Here is a 15,129-nt window from a genome sequence, read left to right as displayed (position 1 = left end):
TCTCGTGGACTCATTGTCCAGCAGGGGCTCCCCTGGAGCCTGGATGGTCACCGACTTGTCCCCCCGGCTTCCGTCTCGGCTCTTAGAGCGGTGTCGGTCCCGGCGGTCCCTGCAGAAGGCCAGGGGAAAGGGCACGGAAGGTCAAGGGGAGGACCCGTGCTTCTCAGCGGCCAGCTTCAGCCCGCCAGCCCTGTGGTGCTCCCACCCCGCTCCCCGACCTGCGTCAGCCCTCATGCACACACACCTGTGCTTGCGGGAGCTGCGGGAGTGGCCAGACTTGTAGGAGTAGCCCGAGTACTGGGACTCGGTGTCCATGGCGTCCGAACGCCGCGCCTTGTAGCGCTCCAGGGCCACAGGCTGGGGCCTTCTGGGGGGCCCCCCTGCCACCTCCTTCAGCACCGGCTTCTTCAGGCCAAGGGGCACCTTCAGGAAATCAACCGTCACCCTGAGGGACTCTATTTTGCTGGACAGGTGGGCTTGTCTCAGAGAAAATCAAGCGGCGCTCCTGAGGAAAAGAAGCAGCTGGTCAGGGTGGGGCTGGAGCTCTCTGTGGGGTGAGAGCAGAGAGGGAAGCCGTGCCCAGGAAGCAGCCGCAGGAAGCTCAGGGGAGCCTCGCTCCCACCTGAGAATGCACCCCCCCCAGGCTCCTGCTCTCTCCAGTGAGCCCAGTTCCTCCTGCCCTGCCTCCTAGAAAGAGCAGCCCCAGACTGTGCCCCAGGGTGGGGGAAGATGACAGCAAAGGCCACCCAGAATGACCCAACTCTGGACCCCCTGCAGGGGAGAGCTGGGCAGCACTTTCCTATTCTCAGCCAGGAACTGGAGAACGTGGGTTCTGGCCAAGCCAACTGGCTGGCCCAGCGTAGACCACAGCAGGAGGCAGCTAGCTTCAGTCCAGAGGCTACCCCAGGCCTCTCATCTCCTCCCATTCTTAATGTCTGAGTGCCCACAGGGGGCTGCCTACGGCTGCTTCTCTTGGCGTTGTCTCCCCTGCATGTATGTCAAACATACCCACAGTTACTGTGAGGTTAAGCTGGCTGCTCCCCTTAAGGCTGTGTGTGTGTGTGTGTGTGTGTGTGTCTGTGAGTGGCCTAACTTGTGCGCATGCACAAATGTGCTCACATGGCCAGGGTGAAGAATGTAAACTACAAATCACGTGGTGAGGGGCAGGAGGGGAAGGTAAGCAGAAACCGTTCTCTAAAAACCTGACATCCTGAACCAGGCAATGTCAGGAGCTTGTCTGACGGCTGTGGATCAAGGGGCAGCGTCTTTCTTCTACATTTCCACCTTCCAGTTCAGCAGAGGAAAGGACCTCTCCTTCTCCCGTCCTCCCTAACTCTCACCCAACCCTGCTTACCACCTCACAACCCAGCCCTGACCCCTTCACAAAAGCCCCCTTCACCCCCAGCACCCAGTGGTACATCCCTGGGCACTGAGCAGTTATTTCCCACCTTCACTCACTGAGTCATCACCTCTTGTTTAGGCCCCATCTAGAAACCATATCCCCTGCCAAGCCCTGAGTACAGTGGGGAAGAAACCCCGGATTCACGGCCCGGCAGGGTTGGTGCATGTAAACAGGGGCATATAAACAACTAACTACATCAGTGATGAAAGGAGAAGGATGAGGACAGAATGACAGACAAGCCTGGGGAGCAGGGCTCCTTTAAACTGAGTGGTTCTGGAAAATCTGAGGAAACACCAACCAAGCCTGAAGGAGCACAGGGGCTAAACAGGTAGAGTGGAGGGGAAAGCCTGCAGAGCAGACAGCCACCCACAGGAAGGCCAAAGGCAGCAGAGAGTTGGGTGGCTCAGTGGAGCCAACTGGGTGTGAGGAAGGGAGAGGCTAATGGAAGGTGAGGCTGCAGAGGTGGCCAGGGGTAGGGGTATTGCAAACCCCATGGGTCAGGGAAAGTGTGCATGCATGCTAAGTTGCTTAGTCACGTCAGACTCTTTTCAACCCCATGGACTATAGCCCACCAGGCTCCTCTGTCCATGGAAGCCGCCAGGCAAGAATACTGGAGTGGGTTGCCATGCCCTCCTCCAGGGCATCTTCCCGATTCAGGGATCAAACTCGCATCTCCTGTGACTCCTGCAGTGCAGGCGGATTCTTCACTGCTGAGCCACGGGGGAAGCCCCGGGTTGGGGGAAGAGCTGGATTAATTCAGCGGGAAGCCTGCGAAGGGTTTTAGCTCTCCAGACAGAGACTGGAAAGAAGGGAAGGCAGAAGTAGGGAGACGAGGAAGGAGGTGACTGCAGTGATGGGCAGAGCGGCAGAGGAGGCGTGAAATGGTCACATTCGTGACACATGTTGGGCAGGACCAGCAGGACTTAATTGGACTGGCAGAGGGGGAGGGGAGCATCAAGATCTCTGGCCTGAGCATGAGAGAAGGTGGCAGTGCCATTATCAGGTGGGAAGGCTGGGGAGGAATTGGTGAGTTTGGTTTCCGGCATGCTGAGTTCATGGCTGTGAGACAGGCAGTTAAACAGGCAGCTGAGTGTCAGAGGAGCTAGACTCAGAAAAGAGTCTGAGCTGGAGGTATGGATGGTGTGTAAGGTCAAGGGAATGAATGGGATCACCCAGTGAGAGGGTTAAATAGGGGGTCCCTTAGAACCCCAACATGTAAACATGTCCGAGGATACAGAACAGGCAAAGGGGTGAGGTCATGAGGCCAGAGGAGCAAGGAGACCAGAAGAGTGGGCTCTCATGCAGCCAAGAATTACTGTTTCAAGGTAGGAACAAAATCAGCCAGGTCAAGTGCTGCCACAAGGTCAATTATGCTAAGAACTAAAATGAATTTGCTTTATGTAGTTGTTAACTTTTCTCCAACCGAACTGAACCATCAGTAACTTCGGAATAAGAACCATGATTGGTATGGACCTGTATCCACCACCTTTCCACTGGCACACGGCTAGTAACTGATACCGCCTGACTCTCGGAGAAACTGTAAACACTGCAGGGAGAGGAAATAGATGCTACCTCATTCATTTATCTTCCTCACAGAGGTATGTGGAGACACTCCATGGCCTGGTGACGTTTGTCCACAGCCCCATATCAAGACAAGTATGTGACAAAGACACACGCAGGCAACGGAGACAATATCTCAACCCACCCACCCTAAACCCTTCTAGAAACCTTTGCCACAAACAAGGCCCTATTCACCTTCTTATCTGCAAATTATGTTGGACTCCTCTACCCCATCTCCCAAGAACCCATTCTACTGGTCTCGTCCCTGATAGAGTTCAGACACATCGCCTGTATCTCTCCTGTTGTGGTTCAGCCCATTCTTCGTGGTCTTCCACCTACAAACTCAATTTCACCAGGAGGTTCAAAGAGAACACGTGGGTGACAGGGTGAGAGAAGTGGAGAAATAAAGAGGAAAAGGACTGCCATGGACTCAAGTCTAGACAGAGACACAATAACCCAGACTCTCTGAATTCTCACATCTGCCAGAGGAGTCAAGAGCAAAAAGAGCCTGGGATTTGCACCCAAGTATCTGAGTTTAAAACCTAACTCTCCCACGGAGGAGCTGTGTGCTCATGCGCAAGTTACTTAACTTTGCTGTGCTTGGCAGCCTGGTAGCCTCATTGGTAAAACAGGGGAAATGATGTTTTAGATCAATACCTCATGGGGTTGTTGTTAAGTATACTGGGGATAAAAGAAGTACTTTAACAAACTGCTCAGCAAGTAATAAGTTAAGCAATTAATACACTCTGACTTCAGGGTCACTCCTGCTCCAATCCCCAGACACTTCCTCTGAGACTTGGGAAAAAGGTGGTATAAATAAATCTTGCTGCTTGTACAACTAAAGTCACACACACAAATACTCACACACACACAGCAGATCAGAACCACCACTTCAAACACAGCCAGGAGGGAAGCTGATGCCATTGTGCTTCCCCTACAGATAAATTTCAAACCAGACAGGGTGCCAGTCCCCTCCCAACCCTTTGTTCTAAACTGTTCCAGCCTAGAGCTCCCTACCTTCCTCCCAGCTGCTGATTAAAGGCCCAACATAAACCTGGCTCCCCTGGCCTGCTTCTCCCACCCCTACCAACCCAGCTCAAGGTACTCAGAAAGCACCCAAACATGCTGCTCCCTCCCCTACCAAACAGAGAGGCCAAAAATGAACCCAGTTTCTGAGACCTTTGCCTGCTGTCTCATGGAGCACCCCAGGAATCTAACCCAAACACTGGAGAGGCTATGGGGAGGGACTTAATGTGAGAAACGAGAAGGGCAGAAGTTCCCCTTGTTTAATCGGACCCAGGAATCAGGGGTTTGGAGGGTCTCCCGGGTGGGCAGCATTCCCAGGGAAGAGGGTGGGGGAGGGGATCACTGGATGGGATCAACAAGTGGAAATATGGGAGGCATGACAGACTGGGAGGGAAGTCCGGACTTCGTCCAGGGCAGGGAGGGCCCTGGTTTAAAGGGTGGGAGGCTGTAAAAGGGAATGTGTTCCGTTGCTTTTCACCATGCCCCCAACCCTACCTCAGGCACAAGAACACAGAGACTCGGTCCCCTGCTCAAGCCAACCGTGGATTATCTGGGGTTAAAAACAGGCCAGAGAGGAGTGAGCAAAGGAAGAGAAAGTCTGTCACAAAAAGGAGACCCTTCTCCCCTCCAAAGGCCTTTCAGAAATAAAATTAATGGAATGTGTCTCAGTACCATCCCATGAGGATTGGGGTGAGGACCAGGGGGGAGAAATGTGGGGGCTTTTGTCCCCGCTGCCCAGCTTCTCCCACATTGATCACCATGGCAACCAAAGCCCCCTGTTGCCTAGGTGATGGCAGCCAGGTCCTGGAACCCATACCCAGCATCCAAAGCGAGAGAGGTTATGGAGGTGGGGGGGTAGGAACAGAGCGGGAGAGAATGGGGTTTCTCCTCTGGCGGCCCCAGCTTTTGTATAAGCTCTGGGATCAGGTTTCTTCAGGAAACAATCAGAGGCCTTTGGAAAAAATACACTCAGAACCTGGCAACAGGCAGAGGGAGTAAGGCCCTGGGTAGACTGGGAGGCATGGGAGGGCTTGGTGTTGGCCAAAAGGCAGACCAAGACTAGACCCTTCCCCACTGCCCCACCCGGAGGAGCAGCCTAGGTGGATGAGACCTTGGACACAGACCCAGCAGCCTCTGGCCAGGCGCGGGCTGAGGACCAGAAGGCGGGCGGCTCTGGTCCCCACTTCTCCCCACTGCTCTAGGCCACCACACCACCAGTCCCAGCCCCTGTCAGGAGTGGGGAAAGGGGGCAGTGAGGACCACCCGGATAGGGCTGGGGAAAGCACCGCGGGGGCAAGGCAACCAGGCAGAGAATACGGTGGGGAAGGACAGAACAGACATGCACTCAGAAGACAGGGCCGGGAGTTCCAGACCAGTGCTACCACGGAAGGCACTCGCAGAGGAGTTCAGAATGAACTTCCAGCTGGAGCAGGCAAGAGGAAGAGAAAGAGGACAGGAAGCCAGAAGTTCTCCCCTGACAGGGGCAGCACTCTGATCGGACCATCTTTTAAACAAATGGCCTTCCTCTCCTCAGCCCAGGACAGGGGAAGGGTGGTCCTGCTTGAATGCAAGGAAATGGATGTGATCACCCCTTCAGACCTCTCCTGCAGAGGAGTCTGTGGACCCTTGCCCACGAAAGGTCTCTGGTTCCTGTAGCCTTCAAGAAGACTAAATCACTGTGCTGTACATCTGACACTAACACAACAGTGTAGATCAACTATACTTCAATTTTTTTAAAAAGTGTCTGATTCCTACACAAGAACCTAGATCTTATTGCATGTACCTGTGCACCCCCTTCCCCACTAAAACCCATGAGAGGTGTGGCCATGTGGGCCGCCAGCCTCATGGCTCCCTAAGCATCACCCACCACAGCCTCAGTGTCCAAGGGTATCAATGTGAATTCCACCCAAAATGCTGGATGCCCACCCTCTAGAATGCCTGCCTCCCAGCCCAGTATCCAAGGAGCTAGATGTCTGTCCACAGAGACGGAGCCCCGTGCCAAGACATCAGCTAGTGGGAGGCAGGGCAGATTCCAAGTCACAGCTGACTGTCCAGCTTGGTCCTCCCCTTGCCACATCGCTCCGAGTCTCACGGGCATGCTCAATCCAGGCCTCCCTCTCAGACACTGGTGGACACAGGAAGTGTCTGGTGTTGGGATTGGGGGAGGCAGCCCCTAACACACTCCCACAGAGGAGAGGGAAGTGCCAGGGCCTCTGACTGCACCCACATCATTCCCCATGCTCACCCCACCCACCACAGGAGGAACAGTTGGGCTGACCCACGCAACTCTTGGTAGGCTCCAACACTAACACAGAAGAGGCCTTCCAAGGTGCGACCCCAAGTTTCACAGATGAAAAGGTAGGGCCAAGAGAAAAAAAGGCGCTCGGCCTGGTACTGCATCTGAGGCAGGCCTTTCTGGCCTCCTTGTTAGAAAGACCTCACTGACACTGTGACTCAGGCGTGCTCCTCTCAGAGTGAGACCAGGTCTCTCCCTGGCACTCCTTCCAGACTCTGGTTCTTGAAACAGCCAAGACTAGAAGATGGCCAGGACAGGAGAGAATTCACTGGCTCCTGCCCTGTCCCTTCTTCTCTCCAGTGACATAGGGACAGAGACTGGACAGGCCTCAGCTTGTTGAGATAGTTGAGACTGAAGAACCCCTTGCCCCTTGCCCCTTCCCCTCCCCACCCAGCAACCACTCCTGCCTGAGGATCTCCACGTTTCCTCTTCATTCCCATCTAGCCATGCATCGGGGACAAGCCCTCCATCCAGAAGGCCCATGCTGGGTTCTCTCTACCACAAAAACAGCTGAGGCACAGAGTGGGCCAGGACCAGCCCCAAGCCCTAGACCAAAAGGGGGTTTCACCCCCACCCTCATTCCTGTACCCTGAAAAAAAACACCAATGTCCTTAAGTGACAATACGGTCCAGGGGGCCAGAGAGAACAGTTGGATCTCAGTGGGCAGAGGGGTAAGAAAGAGCTGGACCCAGGAGTCTAAAAGCTGGCACCGAGCCCCGCCCCCGCCCTATAAACCCAGCACTCTCCCAGGGCAGCCCCAGACATGAGCTCACCATCCTGAGAGCCCTGGGGCAGGGGGCACGATCCCTCTCCTCCCTGGGCTGAGTAGCAGGGGAAGGCCCATGCTTGGGTCACCCAGACAGCCCATGTGGCTGTTCACCACCAGACCCCGGTGCAAGGAGCCTGCCGGGGAGAGGGGCAGGGGAGCCTCAGACTGGGCTCCTGGCCAGGATACCTGAGCTGGCGTTCTAGCTGAAAGGAGCTGGGGGAGCCAGAGGCAGGCCTTTCTCCATCTATTTCCCTCACTTCCCTCTATCTCAAGCAAGGGGGAGGCTGAGTACCCTCCAAGTCCACAAACACACTTGAACACAGATACACGCACGTGCACCCCCACACTCGTATTCCCCCTCGGAAACCTGGAATGGCTCCTGACTGCCCCACCCAGCTCCACCCGCCCTGGCCAGGCAGGTTCTGTAGAGACCTGCTCCGCTTTCTCACCAGCACCCCCACCCCCACCCCGGCGCTCAAAGCCCTGCTCCCAACACACTGCACACAAGTACACGCATGTTGCACACACACCACAGCGGTCCATTCCCTGACTCCCCCAGACCCATTCCCAGTCCATTTGGAAGGGAACCCTGGGTGGGAGGATGGAGCATGGAGCAGAAAGGGTGAGTAATCCCTTTGGCATCTCTCCCAGGGGCAGGCCAGAAGGGAGTCGGATGCTGAGCTGGCGAGAAGGGAACCAGGGCTTCTAGGTGGCTGGGTCCTCTGTTTAATTCTCACCCATGAGCAGCCCCCTAATTCCCACCTGCCAGGCTCTGAATTTCTTCCTCCCTCAGCTGGAGCAAAGGCCCAACCCCTGTGTGCCCACCAGGGAAGCTGTGGAAGAGTCAGGCAGGAAAGCAGGCCCCGTGAGTTGTCCTCAGGGCCAGGAGAAGGTGGACCATGGCGGGCAGACAAGCTGGGTTGACCCAGAGGCCATGCCTCACCCTCTTCTCAGCCTGCTCTCTGAGGCGGGCCCCAACCTCCCCTAACCCTGAGACCTACAAAGCCTGCTCACCCAGCCGCCACCTCGGGGTGGGGTCAGCAGGAATAGAAAGCAGTTTCTCAAGATGAGAAGTCAGCCACCCTTAGGTCTGCACGTGGATGGGAAGAGCTGTGGCGTGGGGACACAGGCAACAACGGCTGGTTTGCGTGGCAAAAGCAGCAGGGTGCGAGACGCAGTGTGACTAGGGACAGGGGTGGCGGACCCGGGTCTCCCCGTTCTGAAAATCTTTTCCTCCTGCTTCATTCCAGGGCCTCTGACCTGGTAAATCAGCCAGTTCCTGACTAGGAAAACCACGACAGCTGGAGGGCCCAAGCACCAACCAACCTCCTCCATCTTGACAAACCCACAACCTGAGGTTTTCACTCTTTCGGAGGAGCCTCAACATGCCCCAACCCTTGTATCTGCCACCCCAATCCTGGAGTAAAGCAGGTGACAAAATAAGTGTTTCTGTTCATACTCGGTTGCTTTTTAAGTCACTGCAGTCACACCTCCTCGGGCTCAGCACCTGCTTCTGCGCACCCCCACTCCCCAGACTCCCCACACAGACACACCCTCTCTTCTAGCCAGAGTGGGGGAGCCAGGAACTCTCTGGTGAAACTCTCTGGGGTCTGAGGGATACTGTTAGGGAGTTGCTAGAAAACTCTCCAGGGAGAGCCAGGCCCTTCCAAACAAGACTCCATGGGTCACGGTGCTGGAGCCCCCACATGCGAAGTGACCCAGCAGAGAGGAAGAGGCCAGCCCCCGAGGACGTTCTGTCCAGGCGGCAGGCCTGCCCCAGGCTGTGCCGGCAAGCTGCTCCACCCGGGAGACCCCCATTCTTCCAGCAGACTGACACCCTCTCTAAGGACAGACTTCTTTTACATCTCAGGCTGACATCTGGACTCATGTCTGCTTTTCAGGAGACCGGGAAACTATTCAAGTTCAAGAATAAAGGCAATAATGAACAAACCTGAACACATGAAACGAGAGGATGGAAAGGCGGAAAGAGCGCTTTAGGGAATGGAAGAGAAATGACATCAGACAGACCGGGCACAGCCTCTGAGGAGCTACGTAATCTTAGATGAGACCCTGGCCCTCTCTAAACCTCAGTTTTCTCACCTGCAAAATGGGGATAATGGTGACAACTTCAGAAGGTTGAGGATTCAACAAAATAATGTACACAGAGTATCACAGAATCAAGCAAGAAATAGATGCTCAATAAAATGTTGGTTTCCCACCTCTTTCTCCAATAGAGGGTGAGCAGCCAGTTCCTTTCACTCACTCCCTGTTCCCAAAACCTCACTGTGAGAAGTAAGACCCCACCCAGAATAAGACGGAACCAACACTTTGGCTACCGTGTTGGCCTCAGCCCCTATACGACGGCTGCTCTCTAACCTAGACCACACCCAGGTCTGAGAGAGCAGCCAAAACCCCTCATCCCACACTCTGCCTCTTTCCTCGGAGGCTCCTGGATCCCCCAGCCTCTCTCTTCCCTTCCCTGCTTCCACATCTAAAGTGAGGCAGGGCCTCGCTCTAATCACCTCCTTCTCTCCTGCAGGTGCTAAGCCCAGCGGTGCGTGGAGCAGTAGAAGGGGCCCCCAATCCTCACACCCCACTCAAGCCCCCAGCTTCTTCCCACTCTCCCCTCTCACTGCCCCACCCTGATTACCAGGATATCCTCAGCTCTGCTGATTCTAAGCCGCTTCTCCCAAGCCCGTTCCCAGCTGTCATGTCTGTAATTACCAGCCTTGCCAGGGGCATCAGACAGGCAAGGCAACACCTAATTTCCAAAGTGCTCTTGGAAATTAAGTAGAGGCCATACCAGGCCTCTACTCTGTACCAAGCAGGGTGGAGAGAAGGATGGAGGGATTCTTCCTGACCCACCTCATTTCCCTCCAGAACACAGGAGAGAAGGTGACAGAAGGCTGCCCAAGCCAGATCAGCAAAAGACAGGATTAAAAAAAGGGAAGGCTTCTGGGGAATGGGTGTGAGTAGGATTTACTCCCAGGCCTTTTCCTTCATCTCTGCTATCAAAATCTCCCCATGAACAGGGTTACCCACCTGGAGAGTGTGAGAGAAATTTCAGGTCAATTCAGAGAGAAGGGAAGTCAGTGCCCAGTAAAACAAGAAGATGGGTACCCACAGGGAAGACGGCAGATGCATAAAGGAGGGAGCTGCCCAGGAAGGAGGAAAGAAAGCAAGTTTTAAAAAGTCCCATCTGCGACCCAGACTCTGAGAACACCCATTAACATCCCAGCCTCTCCTCTCCCTAATACCTCCAACCCCACCCACCACACAAGGCTTCATCTCATAGGCAGGAAAACTGAGGCCAACCCCCCAGTTAATACTTCAGGATCCAGTAACACCCACCGCTCCCTGACACCCCTGCTCCTTCTTCCTCGTGCTCAGCCTCTACCTGCAGCACCCTCCCAAATCCCTCCCTGCTTGCCTAACTCATCCTTTAAATCCAGCTAAGGTGGACCCTCAGGGCTAACCCTGAATCTTCACTGGAAGGACTGATGCTGAAGATGAAGCCCCAGTACTTTGGCCACCTGACTTTAAGAGCCAGCTCAGTGGAAATGACCCTGATGCTGGGAAAGATTGAGGGCAGGAGGAGAAGAAGCCAATAGAGGATGAGATGGTTGGATAGCATCAACGACTCGATGGACATGAGTTTGAGCAAACTCTGGGAGATAGTGAAGGACAGGGAAGTCTGGCATGCTGCAGTCCACAGAGTTGCAAAGAGTCGGGCATGACTTAACCACTGAATAACAAAGTTTGATCCACACAGTGGAATATCATTCAACCACAGAAAGGAGTGGAGTTATGATGCTCTAATGTGGATGAGCCATGAAAAAATTATGTTAAGTGAAGGAAGTCAGACACAAAGGGTCACACATTGCACCATTCCATTTACATGAAATACCTTGAATAGGTAAATCCATAGAGATAGAATGCAGACTGGTATTTGCCAAGGGCTGGGAGAAAGGGAACGGGCAGCAACCTCTTAATGCGTACAGGTTCCCTTTGGGGATAATGAAAGTGTTTTCAGAAAGAGGCAGTGGTTGCACAACACTATAGGTGTACGAAGTGCCACTGTTCACTTCAAAACAGCTGACTTTAGGGAATCCCCCGGTGGTCCAGTGGTTAGGACTCCATGCTTTCACTGCTGAGGGTGCGGGTTCAGTCCCTGATGGGGGAACTAAGATCCCACAGGTTGCATGTGCAACCAAAATAAATCAATAAACTGGCTAATTTTATGTTTTGTGAATTTCACCTCAGTTAAAAAATTTCCAGTGGTCACGTACAGTTATGTACAGTTGTAACAGTTGGACCATAAAGAAGGCAGAATGCCAAAGAATTGGTGCCTTCAAACTGTGGTGCTGGAGAAGACTCCTGAAAGTCCCTTGGACAGCAAGGAGATCAAACCAGTCTTCAGGGAGATCAACCCCGAATATTCATTGGAAGGACTGATGCTGAAGCTGAAGCTCCAGTATTTTGGTCATCTGATGTGAACAGACGACTCATTGGAAAAGTCTCTGATGCTGGGAAAGGTTGAAGGCAGAAGGAGAAGAGGGCATCAGAGGATAATAAAGCTGGATGGCATCACTGATGCAAAGAACATGAATGTGGGCAAACTCCAGGAGATGGTGAGGGACAGATAAGCCTGGCGTGCCATAGTCCATGGGGTCACAAAGAGTCAGACACAACTGGGCGACAGAACAGCGACTTCCAGTGAAGGGCACATCTCCTCTGGGAAGTCTCCCTGCCACCCACAGCTGGACCAAGCACTTTTGCTCCATGCTCTGGTAGCCTCCTCAACACACCTCCGTATACTACGCACGGGGTTACAGTGAAGCGGCATGTTTATGCATGTCTCCCCTGTGAAAGCCCATCTTCTTCACCTTTCCATGCCTGTACTTCACACAGCACCTGGCAGAGAGCAGGCAGTGCCCAACATGGTCTGCCAGAAGTGCAGGACCAAAGTCTAGTTCTGCCCCCCAACCCAGAGCCCACTCCCTTACTAATCATCCATCAGAACCTGAACCGTTCCAGTTATCACTTGGTAGGGCGTCCCAAGTGCCAGGCACTGTGCAAAGTGTTCTCTATTACTTCATTTAATCCTCATAAATGGGCTTCCCTGGTGGCTCAGTGGTAAAGAATCCGCCTGCAGCGCAGCAGTTGCAGGAGCCACAGGTTCCTTCTCTGGGTGGGGAAGATCCCCTGGAGGAGGGCATGGCAACCCACTCCAGTATTCTTGCCTAGAGAACCCCCATGGACAGAGGAGCCCGGTGGGCTACAGTCCGTGGGATCCCAAAAAGTCGGACATGACTGAAGTGACTTAGCACACACGCACAATCCTCATAAACCTACGAGGAAGGGCCTATTATTAACTCCGTTTTACAGGTGAGGCTTCAAAAGTTATCTAGGCTATCCAAGGTCTCAGATCTAGGAAGTGGCAAAACCAGAATTTAACAGCTAGCTGACACCCAGGGAAGGAGGCCCAATCTGGGGTGGGAAGATGGTGTCTTAAGACATCTAAGAGGCTAAGGAATGTGTTTAAGAACTTGCTCAATGTCCTAACACTTCTAAGTCCTAATTCCAGCCAACTCTGCTGGACTCTTCATTTTGGCCTCACAGTGTGAGATGCTCAGGGGAAAAACAGCAAAGAAGACTGGAGATCCGCAAACTCAGGGGATGGGGGTGGGGGTCCCAGATGTCTTCCCTGTTCTGCTGGAAGCTTCTATATAAGTCAAGGTCATGCTTTCTTGACTGGAAGGGGTCTTGGAAACCAAATGAGCAAATAAAAGTCTGTCCTGCTCTAGAGCCAGGGAAGGGTACCCTTCCTCGGATCTAGAAGAAGCAGAAGGAGCAGAGGGGGGCATACCAGAGAGGTCAGCCCCCAGAAGAATTAGGGAGAGAGAGGGGAGGAGCAAGACAATGGGGGAGGAGGGGCCAATTCGACCACTAGTTCCGGTACGAAGTACTTTCAAAGGCGGCCTTTCCTAAGGTCTGACCACAAGTCCTCCTCCTTGGAAGAGCTCCCCACCCCCCAAACACACCAGTATAATATATCACGCATTCAATCAGAGGACAGAAGCAAACAAGGCACCCCAGAGCACACTGTCCAGATTCAAGTGCCGCCCTCGCCCCTGGGGACCTTACCCAATGGACAGGTGTCAGGTTTGGGGCAATCGTGCATTTCTTTAATCCAGTCTTTTCCTTCTCTGCCCTACCTCTAGTCCCAATATTTTCTAACTCCTACTGCTCTTATCACGGGGACTTAAGAAAGGTGGGGAGCCCTGGGGGCTAAAATGCAAACATTCCAACTGCACATGCCCCTTAAGGACTCCCATTAGGGAATTACCCAGAGACCCTAACAGGCCTGTGCATTCACAGTCTCAGCTTCTAAAGCTGGATGCCTCGACCAGTTCCTCTGGCACGAAGAGGGAAATGACTGAGTGTGAGATATGCAAACAAGGCATGCATGCCCGCCCTTCCCCTTCATCCCAAAAGAGAAATAATAACAGAGAGAAAACAGCCCTCAATGGGTGCTTGCCCCTTCCTCGACATAGGGACAACCGCCCTCCTGGCAAGTTGAGCCCCCTATCCATCACCCTCAGACCTGGCCCCAGATCGCATCTCCATCCCAACCATGCTTCTCATCAGTAAAAAGGGGAAAACTGTGAGATAAATCTGTACAAACTCCTGAAAAAACATCCCCCTCTGCTCTCCCCAGACCTCCCAAGCCACCTTCTGAACCCCGTGCAACAGAGAACCGAAGATGTCCGGACCAGGTCTCATCCCTCCAGGCATGCTCCTTCCCACGCCTCTATCCCATATCAGAATCCCCAGACTCCTCAGAAACTGTAGGATCCCAGAGGCAGGGCAGAGTTGAGTGGGCTCTGAAGCAGCAAACTCCAAGGTGGCTTTATAGGACAAGTGGGGCCTGAGGGGGGCTGAACATGGGCTAAGAAGCCAAGAATGTGGCCTCTCCAAGTACAAGAACCCAACCTACAAGGGGGAATAAGAGGATATCCCTCTGATTCTTTCCCCTGACTTCTCCAATCCCTCAGACTCCCCTTGGACTACAACCCAAATCCCTATTCCGTATTCCCCACCACACACACAACCTTTATCTAGAAAAGCCCATTTCCCAAAACAGGTACCTCAGGGGTCTCAGATACTTAAGGCACTACCCTCAAAACCAGGGCAGGGCATCCAAGAAGCCTCAGAACCCCTCCAGACAGCCCTCCCTTTGGGCTCCCTGCCAAGAAAATCCACCTGCAGAGGCAAGTGGCAGTACCCCCAACACACACTCAGAAATACACACACCACCTAAAGCAGGCACACGGTGGCACTTATCTATCAACACAGGTGGTACACAAGAGAACACAGATTCACTCACATCTCTTTCTAGTACACAGATGTACACACACCTACCCAGTACACCCTATTCTGCTCTTACACACCCACCTTCCTCAGAACCTCTTTCCCATAAACCCCTCCCCAGTTCACACACAAGAGACACACACCCCTTCCCCAGAGTATACCCATAAATACATATCCTAACACACCACACATGCATGATCAGCTGCTCCTTGCGTGCACACACACTCAGGCACAGATAAACACCTTCATCTCCAAATCCAGGGGCCCACCTGCAGGGACACGCAGCATGTCAAGGAGCACACATACACAAAAACAAAAGAATCACGCACACTGATGCTTCACCAAGCCTCTAAAACTCACCGATGCAGAGCCCACAGCCCCTTAGACGGGTAAAGACAAGTGGAGAGAAGGATGCCGGCGCCTGTCCTCTGGGCCCCGGAATACAGTGCCGGGGTCTCCAGCCTCCAGCCCCATCCTCGAGCCGCACACACGCCCCCGCCACTCTCCTCGGGCGGCTCCCGGGACTCCACCTCACGCCCTGAACGCATACCTGCCCGGGGTCCTCCCCACACTCCTGAGGTGGGTATGCACCCCTAAACATCCTCGCCTTCCAGTACCTCCAGACAGCGATCCTTGCACTGCCTCTGCCTCCAACACACACACTCCAGAGTCTCCAGCTCCAATCGGCTCCCCTGGGAACAC

General features: G+C 53.8%; 1 protein-coding gene across 1 annotated transcript in view; it reads right to left on the bottom strand.

Annotated features, from left to right (window-relative positions):
* VANGL2 (VANGL planar cell polarity protein 2) overlaps positions 1 to 15,115 on the bottom strand; it is a 24,620-nt gene extending 9,505 nt beyond the window's left edge. The window contains exons 1-3 of the mRNA XM_010846889.1: positions 15,045 to 15,115; positions 245 to 505; positions 6 to 109 (exon numbers count right to left, since the gene is read on the bottom strand). Coding sequence (XP_010845191.1) covers positions 6 to 109; positions 245 to 315 — 175 coding nt within the window. The 5' untranslated portion in view covers positions 316 to 505; positions 15,045 to 15,115. The remainder of the gene's footprint in view (positions 1 to 5; positions 110 to 244; positions 506 to 15,044) is intronic.
* Between the last annotated feature and the right edge of the window lie 14 nt (positions 15,116 to 15,129).

The sequence above is a fragment of the Bison bison genome, unplaced genomic scaffold (genome assembly GCF_000754665.1).
Source record: "Bison bison bison isolate TAMUID 2011002044 unplaced genomic scaffold, Bison_UMD1.0 scf7180017864240, whole genome shotgun sequence".
In the NCBI taxonomy this organism is placed as follows: Eukaryota; Metazoa; Chordata; class Mammalia; order Artiodactyla; family Bovidae; genus Bison; species Bison bison.
The sequence above is the reverse complement of the archived record's forward strand: the minus strand, read 5'-3'. Positions and strand labels throughout refer to the sequence as shown.